Source organism: Falco naumanni, chromosome 4 (assembly GCF_017639655.2).
Source record: "Falco naumanni isolate bFalNau1 chromosome 4, bFalNau1.pat, whole genome shotgun sequence".
NCBI classification, from domain to species: Eukaryota; Metazoa; Chordata; class Aves; order Falconiformes; family Falconidae; genus Falco; species Falco naumanni.
Genome location: NC_054057.1, coordinates 90,681,508 through 90,701,581, shown reverse-complemented (window position 1 = coordinate 90,701,581; position 20,074 = coordinate 90,681,508). Strand labels below are relative to the sequence as shown.

The 20,074-nt window shown below is 43.2% G+C and overlaps 1 protein-coding gene and 1 long non-coding RNA gene across 5 annotated transcripts in view; both read left to right on the top strand.

Moving 5' to 3' along the window:
* Positions 1 to 295: 295 nt before the first annotated feature.
* EDEM1 (ER degradation enhancing alpha-mannosidase like protein 1) lies at positions 296 to 15,569 on the top strand. Of its 2 annotated transcripts, XM_040591322.1 has the most exons (12): positions 299 to 760; positions 887 to 959; positions 4,414 to 4,517; positions 5,358 to 5,529; positions 6,757 to 6,940; positions 7,456 to 7,630; positions 8,190 to 8,310; positions 8,746 to 8,916; positions 9,527 to 9,600; positions 10,629 to 10,725; positions 11,471 to 11,656; positions 12,524 to 15,569. In XM_040591322.1, exons 1-12 carry the CDS (start codon positions 384 to 386, stop codon positions 12,611 to 12,613), a joined length of 1,824 nt encoding a protein of 607 aa, XP_040447256.1. In that variant the 5' UTR covers positions 299 to 383; the 3' UTR covers positions 12,614 to 15,569. The 2 variants fall into 2 exon arrangements, with proteins under 2 accessions (XP_040447257.1, XP_040447256.1); XM_040591323.1 differs by lacking the exon at positions 11,471 to 11,656 and having other exon boundaries at positions 296 to 760.
* A 449-nt stretch (positions 15,570 to 16,018) lies between these two features.
* Positions 16,019 to 20,074, top strand: part of LOC121086898 — a 31,893-nt gene continuing 27,837 nt past the window's right edge. The window contains exons 1-2 of one of the 3 annotated variants that reach the window (XR_005827472.1): positions 16,019 to 17,381; positions 18,239 to 18,351. This is a non-coding gene — a long non-coding RNA (uncharacterized LOC121086898). The remainder of the gene's footprint in view (positions 17,382 to 18,238; positions 18,352 to 20,074) is intronic. The other 2 variants (XR_005827473.1, XR_005827475.1) reach the window with 2 other exon arrangements.

Genomic DNA, 20,074 nt, shown 5'->3' with positions numbered 1-20,074 from the left:
AGGGGGGTACCCTCACGCCGCCCGCGGGGTAAGCGGGCCCCCGCCGTGCCGGCTGCAGCACCGCGCGCTCCCTTGCGTGGGGTTCTGTGTGGAACCCCCCGTGTCTCGTTGCAGGCCCCGACCCGGAAGCGGCGTCTTTCCTCCGCGTCACCCGCCGCCCCGGGCCCGGCCCTTGAGCACCGCCGCCGCGCGCGCTGTGACGGCCGCTGGTCCCGCCCCCGCCCGAGTTCGGCCAATAGGCGCAGGGCGGGGGCGGGCGCTGTGCCCGTGTTTCCTTTCCGCTGTTAAAGGAGCCGCATCGCGTCGGAGCGCGGCGGGGGCTGCGGAGCGGACGGGGGGAGCGGGCGGCCCCTTTAAACTATGCGCGCGGCGCGCGGGCGACCATGCAATGGCGGTCGCTGGTGCTGGGGCTGCTGCTGCTGAGGCTGGGGCTGCAGGCGCTGCTGGCGCTGCTGCCCGCGCTGGCGCCCGGCCTCTGCCTGCGCCGCCGCTTCCCCTTCCCCTTCCCGCCGCCGCCCGGCCCCGGCTCCTCGCACTGGGGCTCGCTGCTGCGGCGGGGCGGCGGCGGCGGGGCGGCGGGGGGCGACGAGTACGAGCGGCGCTACAGCGGCGCCTTCCCGCCGCAGCTGCGGGCCCGGCTGCGGGACGCTGCCCGCGGCATGTTCGTCTTCGGCTACGACAGCTACATGCAGCACGCCTTCCCGCGGGACGAGCTCGACCCCCTCCACTGCCGCGGGCGCGGCCCCGACCGCCACGACCCGTGAGTCACCGCCGGCGGGACTCGGGGCCTTGGGCCTTCGCCGGGGTCTGGGGCCTGAGGCCGGGGTCTGGGCCCGGCTCTGGGCCAGGACCCATCGGGCCCTGACGTTCGGTTCTTCTCTTCCAGCTCCAACCTCAACATCAACGACGTGCTGGGAAACTACTCGCTGACGCTGATCGATGCGCTGGACACGCTGGCGGTGAGCCCTCGAGGGCGGTGGTGCTACCGCACGGTTTAGTTTGGTTTAGCTCTGCAGCTGTATTGTTTGTTTAAGTATAATCGCTGTAGAGAGATTGCTAACTGACCTTAGTGGGGTAATTTTATATCAAGAGGGAAGGAGTCGTCTAAAACTTAACGAGTCACAGAGGAGACCATACGGTACCCGAGGACACCGTTGGATAGGTAACCAATGAAGCAAACTACGACTCTCTGTGTAAGGGAAGTAATTGAGGTTTGCTGTTCGATCAGCTGTAACTACATACAGTCGACTATAGTTTGAGACCCCCTAGAAGACTCTGAAACGCACCTGTAAGGAGCACGCACAACATTTAATTAACATAGTATTGCCTACTGAATGAATATGTAGGATTTTTCAGAGAAATGGAACGCATAAACCTATGTGTGGACTATATAATTTTGCTTGAATGAAACATGCGCATGAGGTGAAGTGATCTCCCGTGCATCCAGCACTGCGATAACGGAATGCCTGCTTCTTTATGCTACATTGGTGTTAAGGAGTTTTCTTATTCCTGATTTTGATGACTGAGGGGCACCTCCAAAACCTGCCCTGAGGTACTTGGCATATCTTAGCTGAGCTTCCCAGGTGGTGGTCCTGCAAGGAGGACTTCCATTTGTCCAGCTGCTGAGGCTGTGCTTTGCTGTATGGGAAGGCTCCGGAGTTGCTGCATTGTCCCGTTAAATTTAATTAGGAGGGAACTTCAGGAGGTTTATGTCAGCAGCTGGAATGAACAAACTGAATTGTGTAAGTTAGTTTAAAGGCACATTAATGTAGCAGGGGTGTATTGTCAGAGAGTAATTCCTCAGCTAATTAAACTCTGAAGGCAGTGCCTTAGCAGGATATGGACATTAATGTCTGAAAGGCTGAAGTCAGTTGATGACAGGCTTTGAGAGATGAGAAACCCCAGATGCTCTTGAACGTGCAAGAGTCTTGCTTGCTCTGTTCTGTTAGTCTAGCCATTATTAGTGAAACGGACGCCTGTTGCAATTCACTGGATGAGTTCTTCCCCTGTGGGAAACTGGGAGTCAAAGTTCACTCTCGGGCACAGAGCGTTATTTAGAAGGGCTGTGAAATGGCAGGTCTCAGTTGTGGGATGGCTGGATTGAGGTGGGAGCATGGCTATGAGCTGTCATCTTGACAGCAGGTAGTGTGCTGGAAAGAGTTAGAGGGGAAATGAAGATGTAGTACAGCATGAATTTTTTATTCAAACTTCTTTTGAAGATGGGTCTTGCTAGGTTCATCTGCCCTGGTACCGAACAACATTGGTACTGTCTCTTGCTTTGAGGTTGAACTTCTAACTCTGGTAGATGTGCTTTTTTGAATCAGCTCCAGATCTAGAAAAAAAAATAAATAATGGCGGAGCCATAGAGGAGGTGTACTTGGTAGAGAAACTTGGTGAGAAGTTGAAGAAAGGTGGCAACAGAAAGGTTCAAATTGGAGGGAGTTACTCCACATTACCAGTGCTGTTCAGTCTTTGCCTGTTAATATTGTTAATGCAAACGGTGCTGATGTTTCCATGCTGAGCTGCTGATAGAGATCAATTCTTAACATGGAGGGCAGGCAAGATGGCATCGTGAGGAACCAATTGAAATTGTAATGAACTTCAGCAATATGAAGTAAAAGGTCTCATAGTTTGTGAGAGTTTATTGAATCCTTCATTTCTGAGGAGAAGATGGTGCTGGGTGTATACTGGTTCAACAGCTAGCCATGTTAAACGTGCAGGGAAGGGCCAGAGTACTTGGAGATGTATTGGCAGAGATTTCCAGAAGTGACAGGAAATTTTGGAGATGTTCCCCAAGTCTCAGGTGAGATCTCTTTAAGGTTACTGCCATTGCTGGTGTTCAGGAAGGGTGAATTTGAACTGGGGTGTGTATGGGTTGCTGAGAGACATGTCAGGAGGAGAGTTCATATTATTCAAAGTGACTGTAAGAGCTCTGATTGTTTTGCTTGGCAGAGAGGGGCTGGCCAACACATAAATCTGTATGAAGAGCAGTGAAAGGAAGGAGGGAAAAATCTGTGAAGCTGATTCTTGCCTGTAAAATAAACCATTACATGCATTTCTGATAAAATTTGAAGATAGTGTGAGAAGCAACTCATTTTTACGTTAGTAGTACCAGTAATATGGTATTATGGAGAAAAGAGCCTCTTCCTCGAACTCCTTATGCATATTTAGAGACCCCCTTAGGTTTCATTAGTCTCATCTTTGCAGTCAGGGCAGATTGTTGGCCTTTTGGAGTGCCAGAGCTCATTGATGCACTGGATCTGCGGCGTGTTTCTTTTTTGTGCAGAAGGTGGTGTGTGCAAGGACTGTACGTGTGCTTTGGGTTGTAAAAGCCTTCCCATTGCTGCAATGGAATTGCAGCTCTGTGGTGAGGAGGTCTCAGCTGTTCAACTGAACACGGCAGTAATGAACAAAACTGAAAGCAGGAAGTGAGGAAAATGTTGGTTTTAACCGAAACAACAGCTGGGGATGTGTGCTATATGGCTGATGGTGTGCTGGCTGAACAGTTGCCCTCCTGTACTCATTCACCAATGGCTCAGTGTCTTGTCCATACCTTTTGGGGCAGTACATAATTTTTTCTTGCTCAAATATACAACTTCTGGTAGAGTCTCTTGTGGTTTAGAGGCTGCCGCATGGAGAAAGCATATTTCGCTTTTCATCTGCTCAGATCAAGCATATGAATGCTTTTTTTTTTCCTTTTGTGTCTGGGTAATAGAAAGAGCAGGCTGGTTGGCACATGGTGCTTTGGTGGTTAAAGAGCTAGGCAGGTTCCGTGTACACTCAGCCTTATAGTTAACGTATGCAAGTGGGAACTTGTTTTTTTCCTTCCACATTCCTGCTTCCTTGTAGCTGGGGCTGAGTTTATGTCTGTCTCTGGATATAATGGAAGCAAATTGCTAAGGTATACCTATAAAAAACTGGCTTGAGTGAGCTCCTGGGCATGGCATGCAGTGTTGAGTCAAAAGCCCGAAAGGTTGGACTTCCCTAGTCAAATAAATGTCATGGTTTTGCAAGTTGTGTTGCCTTTAAAGATGAACTTAACTCTGAAACTGATAGCTTAAGTAGTTAAAACTCTCAGTGTGCTAGATCTTAAGAGTTTTTAGACTCCTGCTCTAAGAGATCACCCACAAGGCTGATGCTAGGGTGCAAGAATACCTGCGTGCCTAGATTAGCGAAACAGACAAAATACATCTTCGGGGATTTCCCTGTTTTAATGTACTTTTTATAAAGCTCACTTTTACATGTCAGTAGGATGGGTAACCTTCTGGAAAGCCTTTTTAGCAGGAGCTTGGAGTACTGTGTTCTGTATCTTGTTAGTGTGACTGTTGGTTTAAAGTGTGAACTTGCAGTTTTCTTCCCCAACCCTCTTCTGCAGCAACAATTAGACAAAATAGCTTTCTTTTTATGTAAAAGGTAATGGGAAACTCCTCAGAATTCCAGAAAGCAGTGAAGTTGGTGATTGACACGGTTTCATTTGATAAAGATTCGACAGTCCAAGTTTTTGAGGCAACGATCAGGTATGTCACTCTTAAAGTTTCTGTCCTTAAAAACAGTAACAAGGTTAAACACTTGGTGTCCATATGCAGGAGAACCAAAGTCAAGTCACTGATAAGCATGTCTTTGGTAGGCTTTATTCTGTAGTTGTTCTTTAAGTAAACTGGTTTTTAACCTTTTCTGAAAATATTCCATGGTTTTATAATTAAAACTATTTTAATGAGTCACATGTGACTTGGAGCAGTGATACAGTGGTAGTTGCAAGTGTGTTTGGCTTGCAGACTGCTACTTTTTTTGTTGTAGCTCTTGCAGCAGAGGGTCAGATCTGTGCACAGCAAACAACCCTGCTGATGAGTTTTCCCAGTTTGATTTTCTTCGGTGGACCTTCTGCTTACTTTCACTTTTGTTTTGAAAAACAGGCCTATTTGTCTTGGAGATGAGTTTAAGAGACTGGTCTGAGTTTAAATGGCTTCATTTTCAGAAAGCCTTAAACAGTGCTGCCTAAACAATTGCTGCCTAACTTGGCTAGGCTTTCTTTTTTCTGAATACTAAGTTTATATAACAACCTTTACAGCAATCTGCAGGGTCAAGGAGGTCTTCACTCATAAATAGACTTGGTGTGTTGTAAGGAGCTACTGGGTTAGGTAAATTTTGCAGAACAGGATTTTGTGATTCCTGTGGCTGACAAGCAACATGACTTCTAGACATTTTCACTACTGGAGGGGGAAAAAAGATCCCTTTCTGTAGTGCCTGTAAGGTGCACAAAGTAATACTTTTGTTAAACATGGTACTGGTAAGGGTTTAGCTGAAGAACTATGTTCAGGTCAGGTTTAAAAACTGAAGATCTTTTCTTTTTCCCATAGGGTTTTGGGAAGCCTGCTTTCTGCCCACATAATAATTACAGATACCAAACAGCCTTTTGGTGATATGACCATTAAGGATTATGACAATGAACTGTTGCATATGGCTCATGACCTAGCAGTGAGACTACTTCCAGCCTTTGAGAACACCAAAACTGGAATTCCATATCCTCGGGTAAGTGAGCACACCTGCACAGTGGGGAAATAATCTAAAGGTAGTAATTCACCTGTCCTACAACTCAGATTCTGTGCCCTGGGTGTGCCTTTATATGTGCACTTGGGGGGTATTGAACCTGCTCTAAGTTACATTAAGATGGCATGGTGGGGAAACTGCACTGAGTTATGGTGACATGGACGATGTAGAAGTTGCTCCTTATGTCTAGTAAATGTTTTCTTCAGGCTGTTTTTTCGATCTGTATATATTCTGCGCGGGTCAGTAGTCATATGTTCCTGTACTGTTTGGCTGGAACGTGCTCTACCCTGTGCTTTCTTCCTATATATCATGCAGCAGCGAACAATGTTGTCATTAAGATTAACAGGAAATACTGTAAAGGCAAATAGCCTAGGAAAGTGACTTTATTGGTGACTTGGTACTAAGATAATTGTGATAAAATAAAACTTATATTTGTCATACTGGGCTTGGGATTTGTAATTTTCTTGAATACTGCTCAGGGAGTGCTCAAGAGTACTGTGGTATTCTTGAATGCGGCGTCTGCTCACTTTAAGCAGATGCAGTTCACAGGGAGAAGTATGTCAGTTTCAGTGGAACAACTCTAAAATGTAAAACTAATTAGCGCTTGCCTGACTACTTATAATTTCTGGGGACACCAGCACTGCTTTTCCTCCGGACCTGTCAAGCTTTAGAAACATGAACTTTCACTTCTGTTCAGAGTCTGGTGAAGCAGTTGAGGGTGGTGTAACTTCCCTTTGGTGTTTTTTTCTATGGGGAAGTTGAGGAGCTTTTACTGAGGAAATCCTTGGTTTCAAGAGCACTAAATGAGGGGAAGCAGTACTTGCATCACCCTTGGAAGAACCTGCATGTTTAGTAGAAATGATGTAGCAGACTGAAATTTGGAAGGATTAGTGTGTATAAGAGTAGCAACATAAGGATTGCCTGTCTTGAGTGTGATGTTATAAAGTTAGAAGATGAACTTCAGGAATTATTCAGGAAAGCTTTTTGACCAGGAAGTGATATGCTGCCTTTCCAAATACACATGCATTGCGTGCGACGTATTGCAGAATTAGTTTATAATTTTATAATTTATTATAATTGTTTTATTATTCATAATTATTATTATTAATAATAAAAAGGCTTTATAATAAACGTAAGACTGCAGATGAGAGCACAACTATATGAGGTGCAACCTGCCTTCTGGCTGTTAGGACTCTCTCTGCTTCACAGGTCAATCTGAAGAAGGGGGTGCCTCCAGACAGCAATAATGAAACTTGTACTGCGGGAGCTGGTTCCTTGCTGGTGGAGTTTGGTATCCTCAGCAGGCTGCTTGGCGATTCCACGTTTGAATGGGTGGCCAGGAGAGCTGTCAAAGCGCTCTGGAGTCTCAGGAGCAATAACACTGGACTGCTAGGTAATTCCTCTGAGGTGATTCTATGTTGACTGGCTCCATGATTTAACCTACCTCAGTCTCCTGTAGCAGAGTGCCGTCATACTGCAGGTTTCTTAAACTATCGATCTGCTTCCTCTGTAGCTGTTAAGGCACGCTCTCCTTGTGTACTCGTGGTTTGTGTTGACCAAATGGCATTTTGTCATTTCATAAGAAAAATGAAGTATCTGAATGACTACCTGGGGCACCGGTTTCCAAAGAAAAATTTTTCATGTAACTGGGAAATGAAACCGAAGTTCTTGCATTTGTATCCCCATTAATATAATTTAGATTGGCAGATGACTAAAGGTATTTAAAACAACTGCATGCATTTGCTAGTTCCTTGAATGAATGCACTGTAACGCTCTATTTTGATAGTAATCTCTGATCATTCTTCCTTAAGACTTTTTGAAGATGTCATGTTTCTAAGTCCTGGTTCTTGAATACTTTTTCTGATGTACTTGGCAACTTCAGCCTAAACTTTTTGTCTGTTCTGAAAGGAAATGTTGTGAATATTCAAACTGGTCATTGGGTTGGAAAGCAAAGTGGATTGGGAGCAGGATCAGATTCATTCTATGAATACCTTCTGAAATCTTACATCCTCTTTGGAGAAAAGGAAGACTTGGAGATGTTCAATGATGCTTATCAAAACATTCAGAACCACTTAAGAAGAGGGTATGTTATTTCATATGAGTATCAATTCCTTAAGAAATGAGTACTCCAGCAAGATATGAGAGATTGTGTAGTGTTTTGTGTCACGCTCTGGAACATCTGTGTTCTCTTTTTCTTCAAAAACCAAAATCTTATTTCCATGGTATTCACCGTGGAAATGATTTTTAACGTTCCTTTCACTGCTTAGTCAACTGATCTGTACAACGTTATTGGTGCAAAGAAGTTAACCTGGTTACTGTCCAAGTTAGTAAATGTGAGGCTGAGAGAAGGCTGTAGAACTGCAAAGGAAATATATTAAACTGGCTGGTTTAGTACCACTTAAGCTTATCCTGCATGACTTTTTGGTAGATTCTGTTGACATAACTTTAGAATACGATGCCACATACCTTTAAGAATTTTTGGTGAGCATGACTGATATTTTGGTTGTTTTCAAAATGGCTTTGAGCCTAGCATGACAATCTGTGGCTCATTCTATTTGCTGGTAGCAGTGCTGTGAAATGAGTCATACATTGTATTCTTTTGAACCAGTGAATATTTACACGTGTTTATTGTTGCTCGGCAGTCGAGAAGCTTGCAATGAAGGTGAAGGTGACCCTCCTTTGTACGTTAATGTAAACATGTTCACAGGCCAGCTGATGAACACATGGATTGACTCTTTGCAAGCCTTTTTTCCTGGACTACAGGTAAACTTTTGTTCTGCTAAAGCCTAAATGACACAGTAGAGGGTTGTCAGGCTTGTTCTAATCCTAGGCTCTGAATGAGTCTAAGCATCTTTGCCCAGATGAGCTGCAGCCTGTGGGTTTACACCTGGTTCAGCTTTCGCATCAGCATAACAATATTGGAAGGCCTGGCCTGCTCTCTACTAGATTTGAGATACTTTCAACTTTTCTCATTTAACCTCAGCGTTTGTATACCATGCTGTGAGGCTCAGCTCCGCTAAAGCTTTTAATGCGAAGGATTTAATACATTAGCTTTTTTTTGTGGGGGTTGTTTTGGGGTTTTTTTGTGTCTCTGTGAGGGGAGTGTTTTATTGTATAGCATGTTCTTATACAGAGTGGAAAGCAATTTGCTGGCTTGCAGTATTGAGCGTGCATGTTTATGGCTGTTGTTACGCCTAGGTATTGATAGGAGATGTGGAAGATGCTATTTGTCTCCATGCTTTTTATTATGCCATATGGAAACGATACGGAGCTCTTCCAGAAAGATACAACTGGCAATTGCAAGCACCGGATGTTCCCTTTTACCCACTGAGGCCAGAGTTGGTGGAATCGACATATCTTCTTTATCAGGTACTTGACTTCTCTGAGCTTACAGCTTGTGTTTTGGCAAAAATGGTTTTGTTCAGAAAGTCACTTTTTCTACCCCTAGCCTCTGGCCTGCTAAAACTTGGTAGCTGTGAATCTGCCTGTTCTTACATAGAGGTCTCTTGTTTAGTCACTGGATCGTGATGCATTGTAGTTGCTCTGTTGTTTGCTTAAAAAAATAGGCTTTTGAATAAGATAAACAAAAATGCTACTGAACAACCTTTTGAAAAAAAGCTGGCAGATTTTTACAGGGTAGAGAGTTTTGACTTCTTAATAGAAGCCATTGAAATAAGTCTAATAGCATTCCTTGCTATATTTTCTAGGCACAGGGTCCAACAGGCAGAAGATACAGTAAACTAAAATAACTTCCTGGCTGCAAGAAAGCTGTCAAAGAGTTTTGAATTTACTACAAGTTTTATTAGGATTTGCACTAAAGCAAATGTGAGGAGCTTGCACAGAGTAATCTAAGTCGTGTTCCTATAAAGATAAGTTTACTGTAATACATGAGAATCTGATGCTGCTCGGCCTTTGTTGTGTTATTTTTACAAGATTTCAAAATTGCTGACTTTAACTCTTGTCTGTCTGTCTGTCTTAGGCAACAAAGAACCCATTTTACCTTCATGTTGGAATGGATATTCTGCAGAGTTTGGAAAAATACACAAAAGCAAAGTCAGTCTTCAACATTCTTTGTCTTTTTTCACTGCCACATATGTATATTTTATAAGTATTATATAGAATCTAATCTACCAAATGTAGGTAAACCAGAAAACCAAACCTTCTATGAAAGCCACAAATGATGATCTATTTATTGAGCAATTACTGCTTTTCCATCTGAAAATGAAATTATAGTTAGTGACAGCTTCATGCCTTCAGAATTTTATAATTACCTTTCAAAATGCATTCTTGATGATCAGTTGCTAAAAATTGGTACAATTAATAGGTTGGGTTTTTTATAATGGATCCTGCAAGAATATTTCTAACATCGTGAGCCCATGGTGTTAAACTAAACTGGAGGGATGGCCTCTAAGATAGATGCTGTTGCACATGAGCTTTCATCTGAAGACAGTGACAGGGAATCCTGACTGTAATACTGGGTATCTGAACTTCTTGCAAGACTCAGATGGGAGATAGCAAATTTTTCTTCAACTCTTGGTATTTACTGATTTTGTAGACAGGTCTTTACTAACTGTAGGACAGTACCAAACAGCACCATTCTGCAGTTAAGTAGGATTCAGATGCTGTGTAGAGGATCGACGGAAAGAATTACAAGTGCACTGTGTGACAGCTTGCAGCTTTGTCATTTGATAAAGTGTTGGTGGGAGGGAGGAGTAGGTAGCTGGGGAAGAAACCTCTGCATGAGACCAGGCTTCCAGACCTAGGTTTCTTATGTGCTCAGTATGGGGAAATTACCTGTTTTGTGCGGTAATTTCATTGAAGCCAATAATTCAATTGAACCAAAAAATTGAAGACTCTTCATAAATCTGTATGATGGAATAGATGAACCACAGGGTCAATGATTACAGTCTCATTGGAATACCAGAAACCAATAATCAATATTCAGTTGTAGAAGAGACTTGTTTCATTTTAACTTCACCCTTAGTGACAGTTGGAATTGCCTGAAGTTAGGGTATATCTAGGGAGCACTTTGAGATCAGAATGCATGGAAACTAAATGCAAATTAATCTTAAATCTTGCAGGTGTGGCTATGCCACATTACACCATGTTGTAGAGAAGACAAAGGAAGATCGAATGGAGAGCTTTTTTCTCAGCGAAACATGTAAATATCTGTACCTGGTATGTATATGTTCTTCATTTCAAAGATACTGTCTTGCATGCTCTGTGCACAAACATGGCACAGCAAGGAGGCAGGACAGTATCAATTAGAAACTCTGCTGGGCTCTGGGTAAGAGAGGGGTTTAGGTACTGGAGTGTTGAGCAGTGCACTTTTCTTTCTTTGACCCCACTACAATCTTGGAGAGTTGGGCAGCCGCCTAAGCGTGAGAGCTGGCGGCTCTTTTGAGGGGAGGCTAGAAAGGAGGGGCGGGAGCAAGACTGAAGGAAGCTGCCGTGCAGCTCTGAGCTAAATGGCAGCTTGTAGCCATTTCACCTGCCTCGCAGCAGCCTCCGATTTCTCCCCATCAGGCTTTGGCAGTCACAGGAGAAAGCATTTGAGCCAACCTTGCTTAAGCTACTGTTCTCAATCTCTTTTAGCGCAGAATAACAAACAAATCTGTGACTGAATGGGAACAGTGTGTGCCAGCCTAGAAATGCCTGCATAGTGCAGCTTAGAAAAATAAGGGCAGTTTAAGTTATGTCAGAAGTTTTTCTTTCGCTCTCCCCTTTTAATGGCTGAAATACATACCTTGCTTTAAAACTATTTATTTCCATTTGCGCTAACAGTAGTTACCCATTTAGTGCTAAAAGGTAGCTTTTTGTGTGATCCTTCAAATGCATGAGTGTGTGCTTTTAAACTTACTGTTGATGGCACATGAAGAATGTTGCATGCATACTACAGCTGTCTCTCCTGTCTCTTGTTTAGTTGTTTGATGAAGAGAATCCAGTGCATAAATCTGGAAATAAGTATATGTTTACTACTGAGGGGCATATTGTATCTGTGGATGAACGTTTTCGTAACTCACTGTGGCAAGACATCCTCTCTGGAGAAGAGAACAGCGCAGAAAAAATTAAACCTAACGAATTAAAGGCAGTCAACTTCAGCTCTAATGTAAGGAATACATAGACTGTGTTTGGTTGTGTTGCTGGAGAAGCGATGTATGTTGGACTGGGTTAGGCAGTAGAAAAAGCCATTTGCAAGTGTTACTTTAGAGCTCTGTAGGGGTTTCCCTTAGAAATGTCAAATATCTCTGAAGTTCCCTTGTGAAAAACGTGTTCAGTAATGAAATGAGTGGAGTAGGGTAATGTGAGAATGATTATGTTGAAGGTGAAACCTGTCCCCTTTTTAAGTATTTTGCAGCAATTTGTTTGTTGTTAATTTATTTCCAACTATTTTTCCCTTCCCCTTTTCTTTGCCCTTAAAGTTTTCCAATGATGCTGTGATGGTGAAAAACAGTTCATTTAAAGAAAGCTTTTTTTCCTCAGGATAGTTTTGAGGCATGCAACAGTGACCTTTTTTAGCTAGACATCAACTGAGTACAGACCTATGGATCCAGTGCCTGTCACCAACCAAAATAGATAACATTTTTAATACAGAACAATTTTTAAAAATGTTTGCTAGTAGGTTCTAGCATGGTTCCTTTCCTCCTTCCCCCGGTCCTCCAGAAAAAGAGCATTATTTTAAACATTCACAGTTGTCATAGCGAAGGAAGTCTCGGTTGAGTAACAAGCTGCAGTAGTTTGGTGTGTATTTTGGAAGCTTGCAGACTGCACTACGGAAACACTTGCTCGTTTTTTATGTGGTTTGTGCTGTAAGTTTGCAAAGAGTGAGGGAAAGTAGGGACCAAAAGTGCTATTGGGTACAATTTTCTGTACCTGGAGGAAATCTATGTTTACAGATGCTGAAGTGATTACAGAGGGTATGGGATTGCCTGGGTTTGTATTCGAGTTCTTAAAAATATTCTCCTTCTGTTAACAGTGTAACAGAGTTCCTGATGAGAGGAGATACTTGCTGCCATTGAAGAGTAACTACATGAGACAGATTGATCGAATGGTGGGATTAATCTGAATGGTTCTTCAGAGTAACTTTTGTCTTATGTCAGAGGAGCATGGGATTCAGCTGTAGACATTCCTCTCCTCTTCAGCTACGTACCTGCATATGCTGAGTCACTTGGGTATTCCCTGTGCTTGTTAGTTTTCAATTATGGATGTAAGGAGAGATCAAGTTCTCTTACTAGTTCAGTCTTCTGCACTGTGGTAATCTCACATGCCACCTGAACAGAGATTTCTTATTTTAAGACTTCCTATGAAAAATGTTGCAAATGAAGGCTTGAATATACTTAAAAAAAAAAACATTGGCATGTGCCACTTAGCTACCTCTTTGTAGCTGCATTACAAACATCCCTTTAGAAAAGGGTCTAGTATTTAATTTGAAATGATCTTGGGATTGGGGGAGGAATGGGAAAGTGCAATTTTCTTAGGCCAAGTTTAATCATTGAATTATTCTGACTAGCAATACTCAACCTTAAGTACTACTCAGGTAGGAACCCACTGGTAATGGGTTTTGCTGAAGCAAAAATCCTCTATCTACAATAGTATCTTGAAAAGATAACTCATGATCATCTAAAAAGCTATCAGTATAGTCATGATATCCCTCATACACAAATGTATTGAACTGCACGGTTGCAAGAGCCTGTAGCTACAGACACCAGTGATAAAACAAATCAGGTGCCTTTTTATTTTGTAAGGGAATGGGCGGGGAGGGAAGGGGAAATTGCAAAGCCACTCAGCTTTCCAAGCAGCTAACTTGATACAGCTTAGCTGAGCAGAAGTTCCCAAGGTTTTGTTGTTTGCCATATTTCTAGTGCCTTTTCAAGAGAGATGCTGCTAAGAATGGTGTGACAGTACATGAAGAACAAACTATTTCACATTCCTGACAACATTTATATGTTAGTGCCTTAAGTTTTCTTCACTAGCAGGAAAAACTGAGCTTGCTTGAGAAGATAGATAAAGTATTTCTGATTAGCTGGTTACAAAATAGAGTGGATCCCAAAGTAACTTAAAAAGTAACTTGCATATGAGATGACTTTTCTTTCTCTCTCTCTCTGTCTCTCTCTCTCTCTTTTAAGATACTGGGAGAATATCAACTTCTGTGCCCATCCCAAAGAATATTTCTGGCTGAATTTATTCTCTGTGTCAGTGCAGTTAGTATAAGTGGATGCCTCTATCATCCTGGGGTTGGAGTTAGCAAGAGATCTGAGCCTACAGTATGCTGACTGTATATGTAGGCAGGGCTGTTGGATGAAAAAACCCTGAGGCTAAAACAGCTTCCTTTAAATATAACAGCTTTTTTTCCAGTGGCTCCCTGTTGCTTACATGCTTTTTACTTTTAACTACAGTTGAAGTAGTTAAATGTTACTGTTGGGTTAACTATTTTTAAATTAAGGCTTAAATATAAGGGCAAACTTGATCTGCTGTATTTTCATCTTCTTATAACGACATCGGTTTTCATAAACCGTATGTTGCAACTCAAAGCATTTGTAATAAATATGAAGTTAGTGCTGAAGAGGCTATTGTTTGAATCTTTTAGTATACAGATGCATCTCAGGGACTTCATTGTAGAATCTTCTGTTCCACAATAGCTGGATCTTTTATTCAGGAAAAAAAACAAAACAGAAACAACCCTGTCATCTTAGTCTTATTCTGTGTGTTTTAACAGGGGGGAGGGTTGGAAGGAGAGGGAGAAATATGTTAAGATTTCCTGAAACATTGCAATAGAATTGGTTGCCTTGGTGTTTGAGGCAGCTGGCAATTCCAACTCCTGTAGAACTGGCGTTGCAAACCTTTTGAAGCAAAACATAAATTCAAGGTGTTACGATCCAAAGAGGTACTGGACGGGGTTTGAGGATTAGCTTCTTAACCAGTGAATGTTGCCTGGGCATGCAGGTATGCTTCAGTTTGTAAACACGTAAAGAAGTGCAGGAGGATGCGTAAAGGCAGTACTTTCTGCCAGCTGAGGGAGGCAGGAACCCAAAACGTCTGGGCTTTCCGAAATGCTGCTGCTGTGCCAGATCTTCTGATTGTACCTCTGAAATGAGAAGTGCTTGGTAATGTGGAAGCAGAGTGCAACATTCCACAACTGGCCATTTAAAGTCATGGCACAGCGGATGCCAGGACGGATGGTGCCCTAGGTGTGTTGGTGGCTGCTTCTGGTAATGGTTTTTCCCTGACTTGCAGTTTAGCTCTCTGAATGCACGTTACATGCCTTGCAGTTGCCTCTCAGTGCTTTGTGCCTTCTGAAGCACCTGAACCCTGGTAAGGGTTCCAGCCAAGTGTTACCTGTTTTGGAGTTTTTCCTCAGAGGATTACATGACTATAATGAAGTTGCACAACTCTTCTGCCACCGTGCTTTATCCTTCTTGTGTATTGCCAGAAATGAGTGAAAGGCAGCTGTAGAATGGCAACGGTATAGACAGGTATCGTGGCCTTTCAGCCCTTCGTGACTTGGACCATTGCTTACGGTGCCAAACAGTATATGGTCAGCTTCTCGTTAGAAACTCCATTGAAGTTTGTGTTGCCAAGGTGATCTGACAGTCATCTTCCCATAGGAATGATTTTTGTCTGCAAGGAGGCTGGTGCTGACTATGTGGTAAAAGATTTTAAGGAGCCAATTTTTCTTCCTCTTTGTTTTAAAAATGCTTTGATACATTTTTACTCTGTAATGACAGGGCACATGTTATGCACTAGAATTAAAACTTTTGTATAAGTCAATGATATCGAATTGAAATTGATAACACTGCTGGAATAACTTGCTGAAACAGACTTTTGTATTTCTTGGTATAATGTGCAATATCAACTTTTCCTAATTAAAAATACAATGTGTGCTTTATTGTTGTTTTTCCATGAAGTATTTAATTTGGGATGGGAAATTTTTAAGAGGACCAAATGCTCTTTCATGAAATGTCCTGAATTTTCAACACTGAGCTTGAATTTTACAAATCTGCATTAAAAAATAGTGTATTTGACCACTTCTATGTGAGTTTTTCTTACAGTGTAGTTGTTGTAAAGCCATCGTGAAGCTTGCAGGTGAAATGCAGGGAAAAGGTGAATTTGAGTTTGTATACCTGATCTTTGCCATTCACTAGACAGGAAAACTTCAGTTTTCAGGGAGCTGGGGTGAGTAGAGGAAAAAACATACCTGAAGTCTGTGTTCAAGCAGATGTGTGATGCTCATTCAGGTTCTCTGTGACTTGGGCAATCCAAAGATCTCAAGACCTCTGACTTCAACAAGGTAACAGAAGTCCCTGATCAGCCCTCTAGCTCTCTCATCGATGTCTGTGGCGGTCTTGTGTGTGAAATCGTCCCCAGCTGTGTGCCACAGAGAGGGTGGGCTAGGAATTCACTTTTTTTTTTAACGAGCCAGCCTTAGTTATGAACTGTCGCTGCTAAGAGCATTGCTGTCTGTTACAGCAAATACCATGTTACTCCACTTGCATAGAGGTTAGGCGTACCACTGGGTATTTTGGGGAGGAAGGAAAAGACTGCCTCCACCAGAATTTGACAGTTCTTTGTCTCCAGGGGTAACTTGGCTCTGTCTCTGCCTTAGACCTGGCTAGCTTGGGAACACGTAATTGAGGTGTGCAAGAAATAGCCTTCATGTTTTTTTTCCCGGGGGGAAATGAGACTTCTCAACCATATCCTTGCAATAACACACAAAATAAATTAGTGGTTTGGAGAAGGGATTAGTCTCCGGTGAGGGCTTTCTTACCAGCTCCATTTGCCTTGGTTACTAGACATGAAGTAGATGCCTTCTTACATGCACTGGATTTTATCTAGTTAGAACAAGGGATGGCTCCTTACTGCAGGAAAATAAAAAAAACCCCCACACCTCCTCCCAAAACAAAAAGCCTCTTTCTTCCCCCGCCCCCCTTTTGTTTTCCTTGCATAATGTTTTGAGGGGTAGCCTGTGCTCAAGGCAGTGATTTGATGCGGAATGAAGAAATGAAGTGTGGCAGTATCAAGCTGCTGGCCTCGTGAGCGGGTAGCTGAGTCTGTGTAAGTACTGACCTACCTGCTGGGTTTCCTAATGCCACTGGCTCCAAGTGGCTCCGTGAAGAACCTGGTGCAGGTGGGAATTCTGCAGCAAGAACCTTGCTGGGCCTCTTTGCGGTCTATGCTCACGCTGTGTTTTAAAACTTGAATGTGAAAAAAAGCTATCTATCACTTTAATGTATTTTTTCTGTTCCCCTCCCCCTCCTTGATTTGTTTTATTTTTGATTGACGTTCTCTCTTCTGTTTTCTAGTTTGTAGTCCTGAATCACAGGCTGTTGAGGCTGACAGGATGTTTTCTGTTGTCTGTCTTGATCAAACTCCGAGTTACCAGGAAATGTGTATTGTGCCTTAGTGATTGGGTTTTTGCAGTATTTTTAAAGTTCCTCTGAATTTCTGGGTGATGAGACTTTTGCCCATCTTGTGCTGCTTTTGCTGGGTTCAGACTTCAAAGTGTCATTTCTGAAGTAAGTGGAAGTGGGCTGAAATACTGATTTTTGGGGAAAGAACTGGAGCTCTGATGTTTTCACTGTGGTTGCACATTTACTAGTGGTGTCACTGCCCTCAACTACTGTTTGCTGTCTTTGCTTGTCCTGTCTTGCTGTCAGAATGTTGGTTGGTCTGAGTGTTACAGCTCTGAAGTGGGACTGAGTGTGTTGATTGCAGTTCCTCTTGGAAGTCTGCATTTAAGAAAATACTTTAGAAAAGCCGCTCTTCCCGGTTTTGGTGTTCTGGCAGATTTGAGGACAGTAAGATCATAGGTGATAAAAGACCCGAAGTCCAAAAGTGTGAGTGAGAGCATGTTCTGGTAGGGTATAACATATCGGGCAAACCCAGTATTGTGGCTGTGACAAGTGACTTCTGGTGGCTGTGAGCAGAGGGCCTTGGCTGGGGCTGCTGCGCGCGTGGTGGCGACGCTGTAGATCTGATCTGCTTCCACCAGAGACCACTCTTGTGCTACTGTTTGAAGATTTGTTTGTCTATAGCGGCAAGGCAACAGCACTATCTTGAAGGTGGAGTGTTGGAAAATGTAGTTTTAGAGCTTTGTGGAGGAGCTGCAAAGCGTTAAGGGGAGATGAGTGCGCAAGGCAGGGCTGCGTGGTGCTGCCAGCAGCCCAGCTCCCAGCGCTGCTCCGGCTCTGCTAGCTCCTAGAGACACTTACCTTTGATCTTGCTTGAAACTTCTTTTAGAGAGGGATTTTGTTTTGCTGGTCACCACTTGTATTGTTTATTCACCTAAAAGAGATTAGCAAGTGTTTGCTGAAAGATCCTTTGCACTACTTCTGCCTTATTTGCCCTCCACTTAACTCACACTGATGAGAAGCCATTTGACTGGAAAGATTATATTGAAAAGTATCTTCTCCTTTTTTCCCCCCCTCCAAAGATGATGCAATTCCTGTTGCCTTAAATTTTGCATGGCTATAGAAGATGACAGCTTGGGAGAGCTGTCTAGCCTCGTTAGAGCTTGAGGCTCATTAGCACAACTTGGTGTTCCGGTCACAAAGTTGGTTGCTCCCATTTTCCAGGAAGAAACTGCAGATTTCATTCTTAAAATAGTAACTATGAAGTTCTGTAAAGTGTTTTCTGTTTTGGTTTGGTTTTTTTGTTTTTTGGGTTTTTTTATTATTCGGGCAATGCTAATAAGGGTGAAAAAGGTACCTGTGTGTCCCAGCCTGTAACTGGTGAAGATGCTCCGACCTGCAAGCTGCAGGAGGCACGGGCAGGAACGCTGCCGACAGCGCTGGGTGACGGACCCAGGTAGGAGCTGCTGTGGTGGCTGGGTGAACTGGGATTGCTGGGACCTGCCGTGGCCCATGCTTTTTGATCGGGTGTAGATTTACCAGGCCAGGGAAGGAGCACCGTATTCCAGTCTCCATGAGGAGCAGTTAGTGTGGCTGGGAGCATCCCAGTGATGCCCCCTGCCCTTGGGGAGAGCGGAGGCCGTGTGGACTTGCTCCCTCTCCTCAGAGGACATTGCTGCACATTGTTGGAGGCAGATCACAAAATGCAGTGGTATTTGCACACTTGAGGCAGGTGCTCTAAAATGGTGAAAAAAAAATCAGAAAAAGAAAAAATATTTTACTTATTAATATTTTTGAATAATTGCAATTACTTGCCCTGTAAAGCCCAGAGGCTTTTGCAATAATGGCAATCTGCATACTATTAATTTTTTATAATGTTAATTTGGTGAAATAAGTAATTCTTAACATTAGTAGCTCTTGAAAAGTACCATGAATCAGTTATCTTTATCATGTACCAGTAGTGCTGGCAATCTGGCATTATATGGTTTTGCCAAGGAGCTGCGTTTTGTTAACTTCAGATGAAATTCAAAACTCTGTTTTTGAAAAAATACTGCTTTTTCCTCCTCTTTTACAGAGGAGATTGATTTTTAAAGCAGCTTTCAGGAGGAAAAATTAACTCTAAAAGGAGTTTTTAAATAAGCATTTTTAATAGAACAAATATCTCCTGCTCTTGGATGTTGCTTAATGAAAAAAACAAATTATGCGGTAGCTACAGATTAGTTTTGTGTTTGTTTTTTTTTTTTTTTTTTGCAAATGATTACTCCTCCTTTCCTCTTGCTTCCATACCTGCAGCTGAGTGCAGCACTGATACACCACAGCAGAGCCTGGATCTGCATTTTATGCACATCAACAGGCTTTTTGCCATTTTAATGTGCTGTCATTAGGCAGTATGGTACTCTGCGTCGTGTAGTAAGAATAATTAATTCATTATTCAGTGAAAGAAAAATCAGATTCAATAGAGTTTGGGCTGTTTCTTTTCCTAACCCTTTTCCCCCACTACTTTTTTTTAAAATTTCTGGCTTTCTTTCATTTCTTTTTCCCCACTTTATAAGCCCCGCCCGTGCATTTTGCACGCGATTGCACAGTGATGGGAGGCTGGCTGGCTGGCGTCCTTTGCTGCCTGCTGGGGCAGGGCAGGTTGCAGGATGTTATGCAAAGCTGCAATAATAGCCGGTGACACTGTGATGGCAGTTTTATGCTCGCTGGGTCACTGAGGTTGGGTGGCTGCTTTCTGAGATAGTGAGTGATGGAGATGCTGGCTGGGGCATGCTAGAAACGAGAGGCTTTGGTATTGCCAGCTGTGGAGTGGGGTGTGTGGCTCTGTCCTGTACCCCACGGCTCAGCCAGGGATGCCCCGGACATTTTTCGGGCTGTGCAGGAGTGATGTGCTGATTGCTGCAGCCACCACCCCCAGCTGATGGGCACTGACCTGCAAAAAAGCCTGAGAAAAACTCCATAAGGATACTGGAAAGGATACTGGAATTGATGCTTTTCATTTAAAATAGGTGAAATTCCTAAAAATAGTTGAATTATGGCACAGACACACAGTTGTGCCTTGGAGTAGGTAGAAGGTTCTCTCCACTGCTTCTATTAGAGCTTGGCTTTCAGCTTCATTATTTTGGGGGGGGGGGGGGGGGGGGCAGGGAGGGGAGCTGGAAGGACAGCCTTCCCAAAACCTC